This window comes from Trametes versicolor (assembly GCF_000271585.1).
Source record: "Trametes versicolor FP-101664 SS1 unplaced genomic scaffold TRAVEscaffold_21, whole genome shotgun sequence".
Classification (NCBI taxonomy): Eukaryota; Fungi; Basidiomycota; class Agaricomycetes; order Polyporales; family Polyporaceae; genus Trametes; species Trametes versicolor.
Genome location: NW_007360341.1, coordinates 51,251 through 67,792, shown reverse-complemented (window position 1 = coordinate 67,792; position 16,542 = coordinate 51,251). Strand labels below are relative to the sequence as shown.

At 62.2% G+C, this 16,542-nt stretch overlaps 3 protein-coding genes across 3 annotated transcripts; 2 read left to right on the top strand and 1 right to left on the bottom strand.

Annotated features, from left to right (window-relative positions):
• Positions 1 to 4,005: 4,005 nt before the first annotated feature.
• Positions 4,006 to 7,033, top strand: TRAVEDRAFT_25077 (uncharacterized protein; the record flags this gene model as incomplete). The annotated part of the gene is made up of 9 exons (XM_008047485.1): positions 4,006 to 4,096; positions 4,164 to 4,538; positions 4,613 to 4,666; positions 4,730 to 5,405; positions 5,470 to 5,665; positions 5,725 to 5,940; positions 5,998 to 6,627; positions 6,649 to 6,927; positions 6,959 to 7,033. The coding sequence occupies 9 exons, from the start codon at positions 4,006 to 4,008 to the stop codon at positions 7,031 to 7,033; spliced, it is 2,592 nt and encodes an 863-aa protein (XP_008045676.1).
• Positions 7,034 to 9,809: 2,776 nt separating this feature from the next.
• TRAVEDRAFT_137391 (uncharacterized protein) lies at positions 9,810 to 10,262 on the top strand (the record flags this gene model as incomplete). Its single annotated transcript, XM_008047484.1, has 2 exons — positions 9,810 to 9,881; positions 9,948 to 10,262. 2 exons carry the CDS (start codon positions 9,810 to 9,812, stop codon positions 10,260 to 10,262), a joined length of 387 nt encoding a protein of 128 aa, XP_008045675.1.
• Positions 10,263 to 10,500: 238 nt separating this feature from the next.
• On the bottom strand, positions 10,501 to 15,018 carry TRAVEDRAFT_54565 (uncharacterized protein; the record flags this gene model as incomplete). Its single annotated transcript, XM_008047483.1, has 13 exons — positions 10,501 to 10,820; positions 10,873 to 11,589; positions 11,740 to 11,991; positions 12,164 to 12,277; positions 13,904 to 13,964; positions 14,014 to 14,104; positions 14,309 to 14,366; positions 14,421 to 14,466; positions 14,527 to 14,655; positions 14,716 to 14,760; positions 14,809 to 14,844; positions 14,905 to 14,949; positions 14,998 to 15,018. 13 exons carry the CDS (start codon positions 15,016 to 15,018, stop codon positions 10,501 to 10,503), a joined length of 1,935 nt encoding a protein of 644 aa, XP_008045674.1.
• Positions 15,019 to 16,542: the final 1,524 nt, after the last annotated feature.

Here is a 16,542-nt window from a genome sequence, read left to right as displayed (position 1 = left end):
GCTTCTCCGGCCCATGGAGATGTATGACTACAGTTAGGGCGGCAATGAACCTGAGTAAAGCACTCCTGTGAGTCTGCTGCACCGAGTTCTGCAGAACATCGAGCCTACTCAAAAGATGCTGCAGCTGGTCGGAGAAATAAGGTAAGAATTAAATTATTAAAAGCATAATTTAACTCACTGTAAGGTGGAAGGGGGACTCGCAAAGCACAGGGACTTCTCCGGGGATATTGGGAGCTTCTTCGGGGGTGGCCGCACAGAGAAGGAGGGCGTGGGGGTGCCAGCAGAACGCACGGAGGCCAGCCACAGCCGCCCGAGGCCACGCTAGGACAGCCACGTGGGCTCGGGCCGGTGTTCGAGGCCGAGAACACCGAGGAAGCCGAGCCTGCGCCAACAGGCTGGCACGGCAGTGCCGGCGCCTCTTCCTCCTCTTCCTCCTCCTGCCAGGCCATGCTGCCTGCGCCGCGCCTACGCCGCTGTCCCCTAGCACGCGAGAGGATGCCCCGCCTTGCTCTGGCCTCGCCGAGTGAGAGCAGGACTTCTCGGACGTGCGAGGTTAAAGCTGGCATTGCCGGCCACCCCCATCCTCGCACTCTGCTACCGACACACACCCCCGATGCCCCATACCACCCTCAACTTAAGCAGAGGGTACTTAGTAGCTAGTCTCGCTACGCAGCTAGCTACCACAACCGCAAACACGTGGCCGCGGGTTGGGAGAATGGCATGTGTGTTTGTCTACAGGTGAGCACACATCTGTATTCTGTTCGTGGACTTGTTACTCACATTTCCAGCTATTAGCGGTATGAATGCGCGGCCAGCGCGCGAGCACCACAAGATGGCGCAGCCGTGGGGACACACCAGCATACCGCCGCTGCTGTGGCCCTCCCAGACGACCTCTCGCGTGGCAGAATAGGGCACTCACCGCAGCCGCAGCGGGCAGTGCTTAAGCACAGGGGGCCAGTCAAGTCCCACATTGGCTTGTGCGGCTGCACGGCCTGTAGAGCCTCGGGGTTGCAGGTACGCGCTCTGTGGGAGTTCTCCAAGGTATGACACACATTTTCCCCGCGATTCGAGCTCTCTAACATGCCTAGCAGCTGCTCAAACTCGGTCGTGCCCCTAGGCTGCCCTCAATGCCCCTCGTTCTCGATTCCGCGACGGCGTCACCGCCCAGCCACCTTCCGACGACTTCTACTGTACCATACGACTCCCCGATACCTGCGACCGCAATCTTGGCCCCCCACAACCTCTCCAGGGCACTCGGAAGACACGGCCGCGTTGAGGAGGCGAGATGGGCGCCTATGTGCGCGCCGTCTCCTCCTCGACTTGTGCAGCTTCCCGACGACCTCGCACTGCGCATACAGCCTCAAAACTGCGTCTATTCCCTTTATAGTTTATCTGGAGGGGAGTATGCGCCGTATCCGGGGCGATTCCAGTGTCTGGGCAGATGGGAGAAGTGTTTGAGTATCGCGCCCCATCCGGCACTCTCCCTCGCGATTTTGCGCTTTCGCGGAATCGCAGCCACGTCCACGCAGTCCCGCGAATATGGTGCGTCCTTTAGCTCCTCGTGTGTGCAATTCCGGCGTCTCACGACTCTTACAGCGCGCTCAGCAGATGTTTTGGTGCCTACAGCTAGATCTTGGGCTCCCGCCGCCCTCCCTTTCGATTCCGCCACAATGTGGTGTCGCAGCCACGCGACGTGCATCATATCGACACCCGATGACTCTGGAGACCGCGTACGCGCGATTTCGGGTCTCCAGCCGTCCTCCTCACAGCCCACGGCCGTCCTCTGCTGCGACAGCCAGTGCTGGAGCCCTGGAGTCTTCCAATCGCGATTTCGCGCGTTCGCAGCCGCGAAGCTACCCGACGCAGGCTCTACCGACATCCTACAACACCTTAAAGTGCTCCGTGCTATCTCGCCGCCCTCCGCTCCCTGCGACGTCCTCGGAAGAGGGTTTTGCACCCAAAGCCTCTTGCAGCCACCCTCCCGCTTGATTCCACCGCAAAGCAGTGTCGCAGCTACGCGACGCGCACTGTATCGACACCCGGCGACCACCCGGCGACTCTGGAGATTGCGTACGCGCAATCTCGACCCCCAGCCGGCCTGCTCGCGGCCCGAGGCAATACTCCGCTCCCCAGGCTCCTGGCACCGTCGTTGTCGATTCCGCCACATCGCAGCACCGCGGCCACGTCGAGACGTCTCTACTGAACTCCCACGACGCCCAGCGGGCTCTGTGCGCGGTTCCAACGTCCCCTGGCGCGTCCTCAGCGCTCTGCGTTGGTCTGGGGCTGCCAGCCAGCTCTCGGGCTCCCGACGCCATCCGTGTCCATACCTGAGTGGCCTGGAAGCAACGCGTCGCGTGCAGTCGACCCCTGGCACTCCCTGTACACGATCCCAGCGTGCCCCAACGTCCTGAGAGCGCACGAGCCTCGGACCTTGTGTCCTGGAGCGTCCTCGGATGGCCCCGCCCGCGATTCCACCACTTTGCGGCTGCCCAGCTGTGCCAAGACGGACTGTACGGTGCAGAACGATGCTGGAGTACGAGCACGCGCGCGTTCGGCGTGCCTGGATGCCTACGAGGGGTGCGGCCAGGAGGACTCTGCACCCACGGGGAGTCCCTTAGGCTCTGAACGATTCCCGCGCGATTTCGCGATGACGCGCGCGGCGCAGGGATGCGCATAGTGCGCTGGAGACGGTACGATGCGGACAACGTCGAATCGCGCGATTCGGACATGTTTTGACCGTTCGGGAGGCATTCTCGTGGAGGGGCTCCTCTGGGACTTGTTTCCCCTCTACGGCTTGTAGTTCTGCCCGTCCGGACTTAATATGTTGCCTCTGTACAGTACGAGTATGCTACGATGGAATACAATGCAATTTGGACGTCGCAAGTGCGATTTTCGACCTAAGGCTACAGTGCGCGGACGGTGGAGAGCAGCCAGCCGGCGTCTATCTTGATTGCCTCCCGTGGAGGTCTGCACATGACGCCGTTCCTCCTCTCTCTCTCGTCCTGCCTCGCTTCCCTGCTCTCGCTCTCTTGCTCGCTCTCTCATCACATTCCTGCGCCCTCTGTACTCTGCCAGTCTCAGTCTCGCTTGCCCGCCCGCCCCATGCACCGCCAGAGCGCAGGCCAGCACTGGAGTGCCCGTCCCTCGGCTGCAGGCTCAACCTCGATCTGAACCCCCTCGCTCTGCCTGCCGCTCTCCTGCGCGGCCTTGTCCGCCTTGGACGGCCACTTAGACGTCTCCTCTCTCACTGCGCTCGCTGCTCACACCCGACAGCGGCCCTCTCTCGCATCCTCGACCCGGCCAGAGCGCTTGGCGCCATACAGCGCCCCTCTAGACGACACCACCATGCCTAGGACGTCCCTACTGGCTCTGTCGACTGCGACGGCTCTGGGCCCTCTCATGCACCCCTCTCGACGTCCTGGACGTCTGTAGCCCGCTCTGGACGCCCTTCTTTGGAGCATCAAGCTCGACGCCTCCCTCGCCCGTATAGGCGCCCGTCGCTCCCCCTCTTGGGCAGCTCGCCAGCCGGTACGTTCGGGCCCTTTCTGCCATTAATAGAGCATTCGATCCTGACCTCTCTCCCAGAGCGATGACGGTGTTTTCAGCCGGAGATTTCATGCACATCACGCAGCACTCGACTCCACGCCCTGCGACGCGCCACAAGCGGGAAGAACACGGCGACTACTAGCCTTGTACGCAACGTCCCGGGATAGACTGAGTGACCTCACGTCTGCAGGATCCCGAAAGAACGAAATCGATCTGCGCAGCCGTTCGCAAACGTGCATCCGGGGCTCGGCACCGTCTGCGTGTGCCATTCTCTTTTCCTTTTCCGTCCGTCCGGGGTGCATGCGGAGCAGACGCTGACTGCGAACTTTGCCCAGGCTGAACGAGTCCGACATCAAGCGCAGAGAGCTCGGCGTCGTGTTCGAGGACCTGCGCATCGTCGGCGTCGGCGCCGCCGCGTCCTACCAGCCGACCTTCGGCTCGACCCTCAACCCGCTCAACATGCTCCAGGGGGTCCGGTCGAAGATGCACCCCGCCACGCGCGACATCCTCTCCGGCTTTGACGGCGTCGTGCGCCCTGGCGAGATGCTCCGTACGCCCCCCCCATCTCTGTCCCCGCGTCTCCCACACTGACCACCGCCCGCCCCCGCCATACGCAGTCGTCCTCGGGCGCCCCGGCTCCGGCTGCAGCACGCTGCTCAAGACGCTCGCGAACCGGCGCGCGGAGTGCCACGCCGTCGGGGGCACAGTCGCGTACGACTCGCTCACGCCCGACGCGGTTGAGCGGCACTTCCGGGGCGACGTGCAGTACTGCCCGGAGGACGACGTGCACTTCCCGACGCTCACTGTCGACCAGACGCTGCGCTTCGCGGCGACGACGCGCACACCGCGCACACGCCTCCCTGGGGCATCGCGCGAGGACCACGTGTCGCGCATGGTCGAGGTGCTCGAGACCGTGTTTGGGCTCCGGTACGTCAAGGACACCCTCGTCGGCGACGCGTCCGTGCGCGGCGTGTCGGGCGGCGAGAAGAAGTGTGTGTCGATCAGCGAGGCGCTCACTGCCCGCAGTCTGCTCAACTCGTGGGACAACTCCACCCGTGATCTCGAGTGCGTGGCTACGAGCCCGCGAACCGGCAGACCACCGCCGACTTCCTCGTCGCCAGTGAGCCCCCCTGACGTCTCTCCATCTCCCGCTGCGGGTGCTGATCACCCCCCTCTGCCGCAGTGACCGACCCAAACGGCCACATCGTGCGCCCCGGGTTCGAGGCGCGCGTGCCATGCACGGCTGCCGAGTTCGCGGAGCACTACAGGCGCTCCGAGTTTGCGCGCGAGAACCGCGCGGACATGGACGCGTACCACGCCGCGTTCGTGGGCAAGCCCGAGCGCGCGGACGCGTACCGGCAGAGCGTGAAGGCGGAGCACGCGCGGCATGCGAGCAAGAAGAGCGTGAAGGCGGAGCACGGGCGGCACGCGAGCAAGAAGAGCCCGTACATCGCGAGCATCCCGATGCAGGTGTGCACGCTCATGGCGCGGCACATGCAGATCATCCGCGGGGGCGCGGCAGCGCAGGTCATCCAGCTCGCGTTGTTTGTGCTGCAGGGCCTCATCGTCGGCACGGTGTTCCTGCGGCTGAAGAACGTCGTCGTCTCGTTCTTCAGCCGCGGCGGCGTGCTGTTCTTCGCGCTGCTGTTCTCCGTGCTGTCGACGATGGCGGAGATCCCCGCGCTGTTCTCGCAGCGGCCGATGGTGCACCGCCAGAGCCGCGCGGCGATGTACCACCCGTTCGTGGAGGGCCTCGCGCTGACGCTCGTGGACGTGCCGATCACGTTCATCACGATGGTCGTGTTCGCGATCCTCATCTACTTCTTGGTCGCGCTTGAGCAGACTGCTGCTCAGTTCTTGTGAGTTCTCAACTACATCAGTTCGTTTTGTTTTTTGCTGGGGCAGCGCTGACCGGTCCTGCAGCATTTTCCTGCTGTTCACGTTCTCTATGACAATCACGATGAAGGTGTGGTTCCGCTCGCTCGCGGCGCTGTTCAAGAGCGCCGCACCCGCGCAGGCCATCGCCGGTCTCACCAACCTCATCCTCGTCCTCTACACCGGCTACAGCATCCCGCAGCCGTACATGATCGCCGCGCTGCACTGGATCACATATATCAACGTACGTGCCTCCCTTTACCCCCTGCATGATGCACCAATGCTGACTGCTTGCGTATGCAGCCGCTGAAGTACAGCTTCGAGGCGCTGATGGTGAACGAGTTCCACACGGTGCACGCGGACTGCTCGGTGCTCGTGCCGCAGGGCGCGGGCTACGAGAACGTCGGGCTTGCGAACCAGGTGTGCACGACCGTGGGGTCCGTGCCTGGGCAGCTCACCGTCTCTGGCATGGACTACGTCACGCTTTCGTACGGGTACACGTACGCCCACCTCTGGCGGGTACGTCTATTTCTCTTCCATCGTGTGTCATGGCGCAGATGCTGACGGGCGATGCAGAACTTCGGCGTGCTCTGCGCGTTCGGCATTGGGTTCATCGCGATCCTGCTCGCGCTCACGGAGAACAACACGAGCATCGCGGGCGAGACCGCGGTGATGCTCTTCAATCGCGGCACCAAGACGGAGATCGTCGAGGACGCCGCGGCGGACAAGGAGAAGGGCGCGGCCGCGGCCGCAGCTGGCATCGGCGTGCACCACGACGCGGAGGCGCAGGCGATCAAAGAGGCGACGCACACCATCACGGACGTGTTCTCGTTCCAGCACCTCAACTACGTCGTGCCCGTCGGCGGCGGCCACACGCGCCGCCTGCTCGACGACGTCTCCAGGTACGTGCCCCCGGGCAAGCTCACCGCACTCATGGGCGAGTCTGGGGCGGGCAAGACGACGCTCCTGAACGTCCTCGCGGAGCGCACGACCGGCGGCGTCGTCACCGGCCAGCGGCTCATGAACGGCCACCCGCTCCCCGCGGACTTCCAGGTGCACACGGGCTACTGCCAGCAGATGGACACGCACCTGCCGACGAACAGCGTGCGCGAGCCACTCCGGTTCTCCGCGTGCCTGCGCCAGCCACAGAACCCGACGGAGTACATTCTGGACGCGATAGGAGCCGGGGCGACCGCGACGACAGATGTGGAGTGGTACGAGGCATAGAATAAGAGCGCGGAGGCGGCAGAGTCGTATGCGGCGCTCGACCGCATCCACGCGGAGGGCCGCAGCAAGCCCGCGGTGCAGGCGACGCTCACGAACACGTTCCCGACGACGTGGGCGTACCAGCTGCGCACGCTGCTCCTGCGCGACGCGCAGGCGCACTGGCGCGACCGGACGTACCTCATGGCGAAGGTCGGGCTGAACATCGTGTCCGCGCTCCTCATCGGCTTCATGTTCTTCCACGCGAAGACGATCATCCAGGGTACCCAGAACCACCTCTTTGTGAGTGCCGTCGGATTCTTGTTATTTGTAGCTGTGTGCTAATGTGTTTCCCCACCGCCGACGCGCGATCTGTGCGGCTGGCATGAACGGCTGCGACGCTCGATGAGAACACAGCCAGCACACACCTCGTCGGACATGCAGCCTGCGTACAGACTCGGTAAGCACTCTGTCGCTCTCGAGGGATGTGTGCTGACTGCTGCGCTCTATAAGCTCTCCTCCCTGCGCCGACGACTGCGAACGACCACCATACGTGCATACATGCATGCAAGACCGTCGCACATGCTCCCCAAGACGTCGCACTTGCCCCAAGGCTGTTGCGGGCCGCTTCTTTACGATATTGACCCAGGTACACCCACCACTTATCTAACCTGCTCGTGCACTCACTAATTCATCCTGATTTTATTCAACAACAGCTTATTTCATTGCTACGATACCCTACTACCACTACAAGGCTATCCAGAAGCCCTACCAGCTGCGACATCCTCCGCACGGACGTCCGCACAATGTGACATCTTATGGGCGCCTATCGGAGGACCTACCTTGCGGACCCACTTGCCGGCCTCCATCCACTCCTATCACCGTGATTCCCTCGTTTATCGCTCACAGTTCCTGTCATGGGTATGTGTGAGAGTTTAAGCGCAACTCGGCGCACTTACCGCCCCTGTAGCCGCTTCACTACTCGGCACACGGCCAGCGAGCCCCATTCACGCCTCCCATCGCCGGTGGTCCTGGCCAAACTGCGTGAATAGCCGTGGGTTAGCAAGTATATCAGCACATTGCGCTGAGCTGACGTACCATATACCAGGTATTCGCATCGGGAGACGTGTACGCGCTCGCGGCACCGCTGTGTGACGACTACTGCACCCCTCGACTACTACCGCACTTGCCATTTACGTACAGCTACGATACGATCCCGCCCGGCGTCCTCCCGCTCATCTGTTGCGCGTCGTTGCACCCGCCCGCTCTGTCATGCCTGCGAGGCCTCGATTTGACCGTCCAGCGTGGATCTGCGAAGGAGGTGAGTCAGCCAGCCATTTCCCCAGCGGAACGGGCGGAAACTGACCGTCTTCGAGCTCGTTCACGCTACACGACGAGGTCGGTGGGCGGCGGCGGGCTGGGTGGGCGGACACGTCAGCGGCGGGGCATCCACGACGCGGACCTCTCCGGTACATACCTCGAGCCCCGCGTCGTCTGCGGGTTGTGTCTGACAGTTCTGCAGCCATAGGAGCTTGTCAGCGGGGTGCGGGGGCTCGATGGGTGGACTTACCGGTGTGCACTCGCACACTCGCACGATCGCTTCTGCACACTCGGCGAAGCCTGCCACTCTCGCATCACAGCGTGGACAGTGCCCGCACTTCAGCCTCAGGCCGGCTCACCTCTCTTGCTCGTCCTCTTCGCCGGTCTTCCCCGTCGATATCCCCACCCCAGACACCCTTGAAACAAGCGCTCTGCCTCCATTAGGCGCCCACCACCCGCGCCTTTGGGCAGCTTCTCAACGAGTACGTCTGCGCCGGTGCTACTGATACATGATCCGCTTCTGATGTCTGTTCGAGCCCAGATTCGCAGTTTGTAGCCGGAACACGCCCGCACACTGCGAGATGCGATGACACGCGGTGCCGTGCTCCATGTGCGAAGAGCAAGGTGTGTACTGACCTGTTTCGAAACATCAATATCTCAAATGAAGAGACATCCGTGTAGCATTGTCGAAGGTCCCAGGGAGATTGGTGCAGCAGTTCAAAAATGCGCAGAAACGGGTCAATGATGCTGCGGTGCTGCGCGACGAACACGCGCAAGTCTCACATGCGTCAACACACACCCGAGAGGCTCCCCGAACCCCGCCAAGGTGTTGCCTTCGACGTCGAGCCACCGGGGCCCGCTAAGGACACCCAGAGGGCCCACGTACGCCCTCCTCCCCACCTAACACCTTCGTACAGCCACTAATCCACGCCGTGTCTTCCCAGAAACGAGATATATTATTATTATAGCATCTATGAATACTACAAGACCATTTACGAAGGTTGCGGTCTGGGATGTCGCGCACGACCTCGTCTCTGACGACCGGCCCCCTATAGGCGCCTATCTGCCACCCTCGCAAGAACTCCCTCCCGCCGGCCTCAATCCACGCCGGCCTCCGCATTTCTTGCGTGTCCTGCTTGTACGACCCAGTAAGAGGTGAGTTAGCGCGAGTCTGGACTCAAAACGAGGAACTTACTGGGAACATGAGGGCGGCAAGCAAAGTCCGCGGAGCCCGCCCGTCGGCGGCCTTGGTGGCTTGACCGGGCTCAGCGCGCGACTGCAGGCGGCGGATGGGGATGATGATGACGGCGGTGCCTTGGGAGGCGGTGGGCACAGCGGAGATGACTTTCACAACAGCCTTCGAGCGACGACCGCAGCGCGATCGCGCCGAGGTCGACCTCGAAGCACTCCAGTCCCTCCGTGAACGGCTCGACGCAACGCTCAGCAATCTTGTTGCAGCCGCGAAGACACATGCGATGAGTGCGGGCATGGCGCCCGTCTCCCTGCTCGATGCCGCTGCAAGCCACGTTTTCACCATGGTGACTGAGATCGGGAAGACAGTGCACATCCGGCGGGTGACGAAGGCGGAGCAAGAGCAATTCGCCTCAGCCGCTGCTGCGAGCTCGGCCACGAACGGGTACGCCCCGGCGCTGCGTGCGGTGGAGGAGCTGCGGTCGCCGCATCAACTTGTGGGTAGCAGCACGAGCTCGCGCAATGGAGACGACCGCTATTCGCCGGTGTTGCCGCCGCGCAGCGGGACGGGCAGCGGGACGGGCAGGCCGTTGCTCGAGGGGCGTAGGCTGCTGTCAAACATGTCGAGCTCGGCTGCGAGCTCGCCGCCGCCGATCTTTGACCAACCGAAAGGTATGACCAACGGGAGCAAGAGTGACAGCTCGGCAACGAGCGAGGGGCCCGACGAGGCCTGGGCAGAGCTCAAGGTGTGTTCTTCGTAAGATCGCCTGTGCAGGTTGCTCACCGCGTTTTCTTTGCAGCCGTACCTCGAGGCGCAGACAGAGGCGATCGTGTACGCAATCCAGAGCGTGCTGTCGGGCGTGCGGAGCCCAACGCCGTCGCCGACACTGAACGAGAACTTGACGCAGATCATGACGATCGTGTCAAGCATTGTCGCCGTCTGCAAGGACAACTTCCCGCCTGGCGCACAAACACAGGGCGAGGAGATCCTGTGCGAGCTCGGCGAGCACGCGAACAAGCTGAGTGAGGTTCAGGCGCAGACGGAAGTCTCGAAGGAGGCGCGCCAAGTGATAGCGAAGTCGAGCTTCGCGGTCGCGAACGCGATGAAGGGCCTCATAAAGCTGTAAGTTTGTGGCATACATCTGTGATACCTACGTTTTTCCTGGATATGGAGTGGCACTTTGGATTCCGACTACCCACTACCCCTTCCTTTCTGTTACCCCGTTACTACCGTATCATTGAGCGCGCGACTGGTGGTGTCTGGCGCTACTCGTGGATTACAATACAAGAATGCTGGTCATGGTCCGGGATTGCGTGTGTATCATCTAGCAAGAACATCTAATCTATCACCATTAGCCCTCGTGCTCAGCTGTCGAACACGTTCTCCGGGATGTCAATGCCGAAGTTGGACTCCGCAAAGTCGCGCATCGTGCGCTCGAGCTCGTCCTCAAACCCATTGCCGGCTCCGTGCAGGCGACCAAACCGCGCCGCAAGCCACTGGCGCACCCGCGTCGCCCAGAATACGGTGTCGATAGAGAACATGATCGTGAGGAACACGATGTGGCGGCCGAGCTCGCACGCACGCTCTGCGAAACCCAGGCTAGGTGAGGTCGCCAGCGAGCGAGAGGCCCAGTAGCCTGTGATGCGGATCCGGTTTACGGGCGAGCCGAACATCTGGTCGTTACCTGTGCAAATCCGCGGTCAGCGTGAGTGTGATGATCGCAGCGTAGTACACACCTTGTACGATCCTGTCGAGGATGACGATAAGCGAAGGGCGCAAAGAAGTGCTACAGCGTACTCCCCGCTTGTTCCGGCCGACAAAGATGAGTTGTTTGGGCATGCGGTCCGTATCCGTTAGGAAGCTCTTCAGCTTTGCCTTCATCGCGACCCCGCGCTTGTGGTCGTTCATCCGCTCGAAGTCCGGCAACAGCGCCTGCTCCGCAAACCGTATGGGCTGCATGAGCGTCGCGCTCGCGAACAGGTCCGGCGCACCGATGCCCCACTCGCCCGCAACCGCGCTCACGGCCGCAAAGTCGACCGTGAGAAGTGCCTTCCACAGACGTGCGTACTGCTGCTGGAACTCGCGCGGGAGGTGTACATACAGCCCGTGGTCGAGCAGAACGAGTTGTGCCGCTCCACGCGCGGCACAGCGCGGGTCTGAGTGGGGGCGTACTATCACGTTCCCCGGGTGCGGGTCGCAGTGCACCCAGCCCCAGTCGAAGATCTGTGCGCTGAAGAGGTCGACCATCGTCTGCATCACCCACTTCGCGCCCCCGCGCAGCGGCAGGAAGCGGTCGACGGCAAGCGGGTCGGTGCTGGAGGCGGAGGCGCGGTCGTCGCCCATGAGGTGCGCGATGCCACGCTTATCGCTGAGCCGGACGCCGTCAATCCACTCGGCGGTCATGATCTTCTTGGTGGAGAGCTCGGGGAAGACGCGCGGGATGTAGATGTGGTCTGCGAGGCGGGGTTCGGAGGCGACGAATGCGGCGGTGGCGCGTGCATTTTCAGCCTTGAGCTCAAAATGGAGTTTGCATCGAAGGTGATACGTGATGAACTCCGCACGGTGTCAGCGCGTGAGCAATGAATACCCATGAACGGACTCACCAATGGCGCGATAGACGGGGAGGTCAAACAGGTAATTCCCGTACACCCACATAACGGCACGGAATGCCCTGAGATCCCATTCGACTTGCTTCCCGATGTTTGTCTTCTGGACCTTGATGGTGACCCACTGATCCGAGCCGTCCGCGGTCTTCAGCTTCGCGTGGTGCACTTGCGCGATACTTGCGCTCGCGGCCGCCTCTTCTTCGAACTCTTCGAACACCCTGTCGGGTCCCGCAGGTGCGTGCCCGAACTCTTTGCGAAGACAGAGTTAACAACCGAGTAGGGCACTTGCGGTGCATCATCGAAGAGCTTGCCAAACTTCTCTTGGAGGGGTTTGGGAGGGAGGGCGGTGTTATTACCAATGGCTCAGCCTGTACAGGCAAGACATGAGCAGCAGATAGCGAGTGTAGAGGATGCGACGTACCTATCTTGATGTAGAGGCCGCCGTGGGACATAAGGTCATAGACGCGTTCTGCGACGCGTTCCTGGAGAGCGGGGATCTGTTCCACCTTCTCGGGTGTACAGTTAAGCTTGTAATCTACCGCAATCGTCAAGCACTGAGCGTGGAAGAGGTCGCATGAGAGCTGGACATGCGAGCGGAACACAGTAGGCTACTCACCGGCCAGTGTCCTTCGATTTCTCCCGATGGCTGACGCGTTGAGCTTGCGGTCGAGGCCATATGCAAGACCTTCTCCGACGGCAATGAAGGCCGTGCAGTGAGTGTGTCGGTAGGTCCGGGATGCTGGGCGGGCCCCGGACACGGTAGAGTAGCTCGATGTGCGGGCAGGGTGCGAGAGCGTCGTGGAGGTGAGCCGCCGCCATAGAGGGCGGACTAGAGAAGACAGCATAGAGCGAGACATTCAGCGGTCAGCGGCAGGGGCAGCGCATCGCAAACAGAGGCGGTCGAGGGCGCGTGAGCGTGAGGTCGAGGTTGTCGAGTGCGGGGAAGAAGGCGCCCAGTGACGCACTTGCCCGGCGCCTCGGCTCAGGTCAGGGCTCCGTCTTGGCCGGGATCGTGCTCGCTCTCTGCCCGCCACACTCTGGCCTCTCTGTCCCGCTCGTCTGACGTCTGAGGCTGCCTCTGGCTTACTCTTGCCCTCACTCGCTTGCTGCTGCTCGCTCTGTTGCGCGTGCCTCGGTTGCCCGTGCACCGGGACGCGATCTGGCTGCTCTGAGCGCCCCTGCGACCGCTCTCCCGCTCCATTCTCGCTCTCTTTCGGGTACTGGACCCCTCCGCTGCTGCTAGAACACTCGGGCGACCCACAGCGACCACTATGGACGCCAGGGCTCGCTATTTTTGCCTCTGACGCAAGCACTTGGCCTAGCGCGACCTCGGAGGCGTCCTGCAAGCTCCAGGTCGTCTCCTGCTTGCTCCCCGGCACTCTCCCACACCTCTAGTACCTCTGGGGCCATCCAAGTCACTCTATAAGACGCCACAGACGTCTTAAGCCCGTCCTCAACGCACGAGCTACCGTGCCATCTCGACGGCTGCCTCTTTCGCCGGAATCGGCGCCCAGGTGCTCCCCTCTTGAGCAGCTCCTCAGCGGGTGCGTACGCGCCCTATCCACCAATACGAGACATCTTCTTGACGTCTAGTCGAGCATAGAAACATTGTTTGCAGCCAGAACACCCCCCGCGGTGCGTGCCGGACGCGAGGACCCGGCCCCGGTGCGCGATGTGCGGGAGGAACAACGTGCGTACTAACCCGCTACGAAACGTACATTAATCGAATGCGAACACTCATTTTTATAGCATCACGAACGACCCACGGCGATCGGCACACGCATTCAAAAATGCGCACCGAGCGCTCGCCGCCGCCTTGCGATGCACACGGACGGCACAGACGGCTGCGATGCGCGACGGCGCGTACAGCGCACACAGGGCACTCGTATATGCAGCCTAAGTCGTCATCGGCGACATCCGGCCGTCGCCAACGGCTAGGTTACAAGTTTTCTCAAGTGGTGGTAAGTCCTCCGTGCTTCACGCCCTTGTACGCTCATTAATTCGCGCCGTCTTCGTTCAGTGACACCATATATTATTTATAATGCACCATACGACCATCACTACGGTGTCTACAAGTGCTACAAGCCGGGACGTCACGCACGATCGTGTCCGCTGTCTGCGACGTCCTACGGGCGCTTATCCACCGGTTTCCCTCCCTCACCCTCCTGCCGGCCTGCAACCCCGCCGAACGCCGCTATTGTTGCGCAGATCGCTACTGCTATCTGTAACGAGGTGAGACGCGAGCTCATCCGCACCATTCAGCGCACTCACCTGCCCTGGCAGCGTCTGGGCACCCCCAACACCCCGGTGGGCCTGAATCTTCGCGGACCGGCCGCCGTTCTTCAAGATTCGCCCCAGCGAGCTGGATAACGGTAAGCGGTCAAGCTTATTGACGAATACCGATGAGCTGACACACCAGGTACCAGCCGTCTGCGCTGAGGGAGCGGTGCGAGCTCTGCGAACCCGCTGGGCCGCGAACACCGCGGAGACAGTGCTCTACTGCACCTGTCTATTACATACGACTACGATACGGCTCCACCGCCCTCCTGCGCTCTCCGGCCCGTACCCACGCTCGTACACGCCGTCAACACTTGCCGCGGCCTCGTCGACCTCGCGGCGCAAGCCTGCCAATCCTGTGAGTCAGCGGGACACTCCCGATGCGAGACGACTGAACTCACCATTTGTGGGCACCTCCACAGGCGTCTGGACATGATACACAGCTGGCTAGAAGCGAGGACACGTCAGCTGTGGCACGTACCCGACGAGCACCGAATCGGTGCGTACTTCGCGCCGGGCATAGTGTCCTCGGCGATCCTGACCGTCTCGCATGTGCAGGATTTCGTTAGATGTGCCCAGGGGGCTTTTACGCAGACTCATCGCAGCTGCAGACGTCTCCACGCGGTACGCGGTGGGCTGGAGGCGCAAACTTGTCAGCAGCGACCCATGCACGACAAAGAGGGAGCCGGTACGTACCTGGCTGCGAGCCTGATGTCCTCGGGGTTCCTGACCGTCTCGCATCTGTAGCACTTCGTTAGACCTGCCCAAGGGGCCCGTACATGCACTCACCGGAGCCGCAGACGTCGCGACGTGGTGACCAGCCGGCTGGAAGCGAGAGCCCGTCAGCGGGGCCCAGTAGACGACAAGGGCGGACTCAGTACGTACGTCGCTCCGGTCCCATGTCCTCCGCATGTGCTGACCGCCATGTGCCTGCCAGAACTCATTAGCAGGGCACGTCTGGCCGCGAAGTGGACTCACCGAGGCCGCGGCCGCACCCATGGGGCACAGCCTGCTTCTGCAGCTCGCGGACACCACGGACAGCATGGGGCGGGCAGCAGAAGGGACGAGTGGGAGGGAGGCGACGGCAGGAGGAAGAGGATGAGGGGATGAGCATGGAAGTAAGGTTTGTGCGCGGTTTATATACGGTGCCCGCACCACTTACTGCACGTCTCGCAGCAGTGCGGCACAACCCGGAGGGCGATATGATGGGCTCGGGCGGAGACCTGTTTGGATCCCGCATTCCCAGGAGGCGAGTGCGGACATTTCGTTGTTCACCTTGAGCTCTGACGACCGTCTCGTACGGCGTGCACTGCCATCGTATATGCTCCTGGTATCTTGTGTACATATGGCAGCCGGGGTTAAGAATTAGGACTTACAGAGAGCTTGAGCTGGGCTCAGACGAGGGACACATTCGTACGCCGGCTGTTCGTGGACACACTGACAGTCTTGTTCAGGTGTGGGGCTGCTGGTATGGCAGTCCTTGTTGTCTGCATGCAGAGAGGGAGCCGGCTGGCTGCGCTCGACGACTTGGATGCGAGTGGTGCATTCTCGTTGCAGATCGGGCGGGTATGCATTCTCGAGCATACCGGCATGACAACACACAGGCGGGGGCTTTGATGCGAAACTCCGTGTACGCACATCGTGCGCAGCTGTGTGGGGGAACATCTCGCCCTGCTCGCGACATGGTGGCGGACATCACCACACAGCAAACAAATCAAATCGAGGCGGGTTGGATGTGTGAATTGAGGCCCGCACATGTTCCAGTGCTACCGCGTTCAGGAATGTTCGCTGTAGCTCTCGCATTGTAGGAACCAGCAAGTGTGCTCTATCCGCAAGTAGAGAGTGAATGTTTGTATGCACGTCTGTCTATGTACATTGCTGTGTGCCTGTGCACGTCCTCGTTGATCATCGTACCGTCACATTAATGTGAACCTTGCAGAGCTGGGAAGAGCCAAATCATGGCACAGGGTGACCGTCCACGTGCCCCACGCCACGCAGCAAGGCAGCAAACGGGCCAGCTCACGCCCTGGTGCGGTTGGGGTGTGGGCGTCCCGCACGCTACGCACCGAGGCAGCAAACGGGCCAGCTCACGCCCTGGTGCGGTTCGAGTGTCGGCGCCACGCACCGGGGCAGCAAACGGGCCAGCTCACGCCCTGGTGCGGTTCGAGCGTCGGCGTCCCGCACGCTACGCACCGAGGCAGCAAACAGGCCAGCTCACGCCCTGGTGCAGTTCGAGCGTTGGCGTCCCGCACGCTACGCACCGAGGCAGCAAACGGGCCAGCTCACGCCCTGGTGCAGTTCGAGCGTCGGCGTCCCGCACGCCATGCACCGGGGCAGCGAATGGGCCAGCTCACGCCCTGGTGCGGTTCGAGTGTCGGCGTCCCGCACGCTACGCACCGAGGCAGCAAACGGGCCAGCTCACGCCCTGGTGCGGTTCGAGTGTCGGCGCCACGCACCAAGGCAGCAAACGGGCCAGTTCACGCCCTGGTGCGGTTCGAGCGTCGGCGTCCCGCACGCCACGCA